This window comes from Nestor notabilis, unplaced genomic scaffold, assembly GCF_000696875.1.
Source record: "Nestor notabilis isolate BGI_N333 unplaced genomic scaffold, ASM69687v1 scaffold5256, whole genome shotgun sequence".
Classification (NCBI taxonomy): Eukaryota; Metazoa; Chordata; class Aves; order Psittaciformes; family Psittacidae; genus Nestor; species Nestor notabilis.
The window spans coordinates 15,547-16,864 of NW_009933179.1; the positions used below are offsets into that span (position 1 = coordinate 15,547).

General features: G+C 41.3%; 1 protein-coding gene across 1 annotated transcript in view; it reads left to right on the top strand.

Annotated features, from left to right (window-relative positions):
• The window catches only part of TARS (threonyl-tRNA synthetase), a gene marked incomplete at its 5' end in the record, with an annotated part of 16,262 nt that extends 15,390 nt beyond the window's left edge, over positions 1–872 (top strand). The window contains one exon of the mRNA XM_010016743.1: positions 651–872. Within this exon, the coding sequence (XP_010015045.1) occupies positions 651–799 (149 nt within the window). The remainder of the gene's footprint in view (positions 1–650) is intronic.
• Positions 873–1,318: the final 446 nt, after the last annotated feature.

The following is a 1,318-nucleotide window of genomic DNA, read 5'->3' on the forward strand; positions in this document are numbered from 1 at the left end:
CAGCGACCTGAAAGGAGGATGGAGGGAGGAGGTGGCTGGTCTCTTCTCCCAAGTAACAAGTGATAGGACAAGAGGTAATGACCTCAAGCTGCACCAGGAGAGGTTTAGAATGGATATTAGGAAACATTTCTCTGCTGAAAGGGTGCTCAGGCATTGGAACAGGCTGCCCAGGGCAGTGGTAGAATCACTGTCCCTGGAAGTGTTCAGAAACTCTGTAGCTGAGGCCTTTGGTGACATGATTTAGTGGTAGACTTGGCAGTCCTGGGGTAATGGTTGGACTTAATGATCTTAAAGGTTTTCTCCAACCTGGTTGATTCTATGATTCTATGCTTATTTCTCATTTTGACTTTGTTTCTAATAATAAGTAAGTCAAGCTGAACTTACTAAGTTTAGTTTTATCTTCACCCATATTTTGATAAGCTGCTGTTCATAACATGCTAACACCTATAACATTATACAAGATTAAATAAGGCTATTGGCTACTACAGATATAAGCTGGGGAAGCTGGGAGGAGGTCAGAGAAGGAATGATGTGTTGGTTGGTAAGCTTTTTAGAACTTTTATTTAGTACACCTAAGTTTTAAAGGAATGGGGGGGGGAAAGAGCTTTCCAAATGTTAAATTCATTCCTTTGCATGTGCGTTGTTCCTAGTTGTTGGTGAAAAGGAGAAGGCAAGTGGAACAGTTAACATCCGCACCCGAGATAACAAGGTGCATGGTGAGCGTACAATTGCAGACACTGTGAAGAGACTGCTGGATCTGAAACACTCTCGCTCCAGACAAGCTGAAGAGGAATTTTAACAGCACCTGCTCTACATGGCGTAAAATAAGATCCTCGTAATTCAGTTAACCACACAGTTTTTATGCTGAACCAGATTTGAAATATGTTTCTCATTGGACCTTTTACTCATTTTAGCAGAGATGTTTCTTTACTCAGAAACATCTATTTTTATAAAAAATCAAATTTTCACAAACCTTGAAGTAGAATTTCCTGGCCTCTGATCAATGTCAGATGAAGCAAGATGAAGTGACTTCCTGTGGCTGCAAGGGAAAATGGGAATGTTAATCAGGGATACCCATAGCATTCTAACTACCCTGTTGAGAATAAAATGCATTTAGATAGCAAATGTTTTTCATGAAATTTGAAAGTCCTTAGGCTTAAGAAACCACATAATAACCATGCACTGCAGCAGCCTTTGGAGTGCCTCCTTTAGCAAGGAAAGTAAGACCTTGCAGTCCTGTCTGCTGGCCTTACACCAGTTAAATGCTGACTGAACAGTTCGTGGTCACAGGAGCAGGGAAGCGAACAGTGGTATTCTC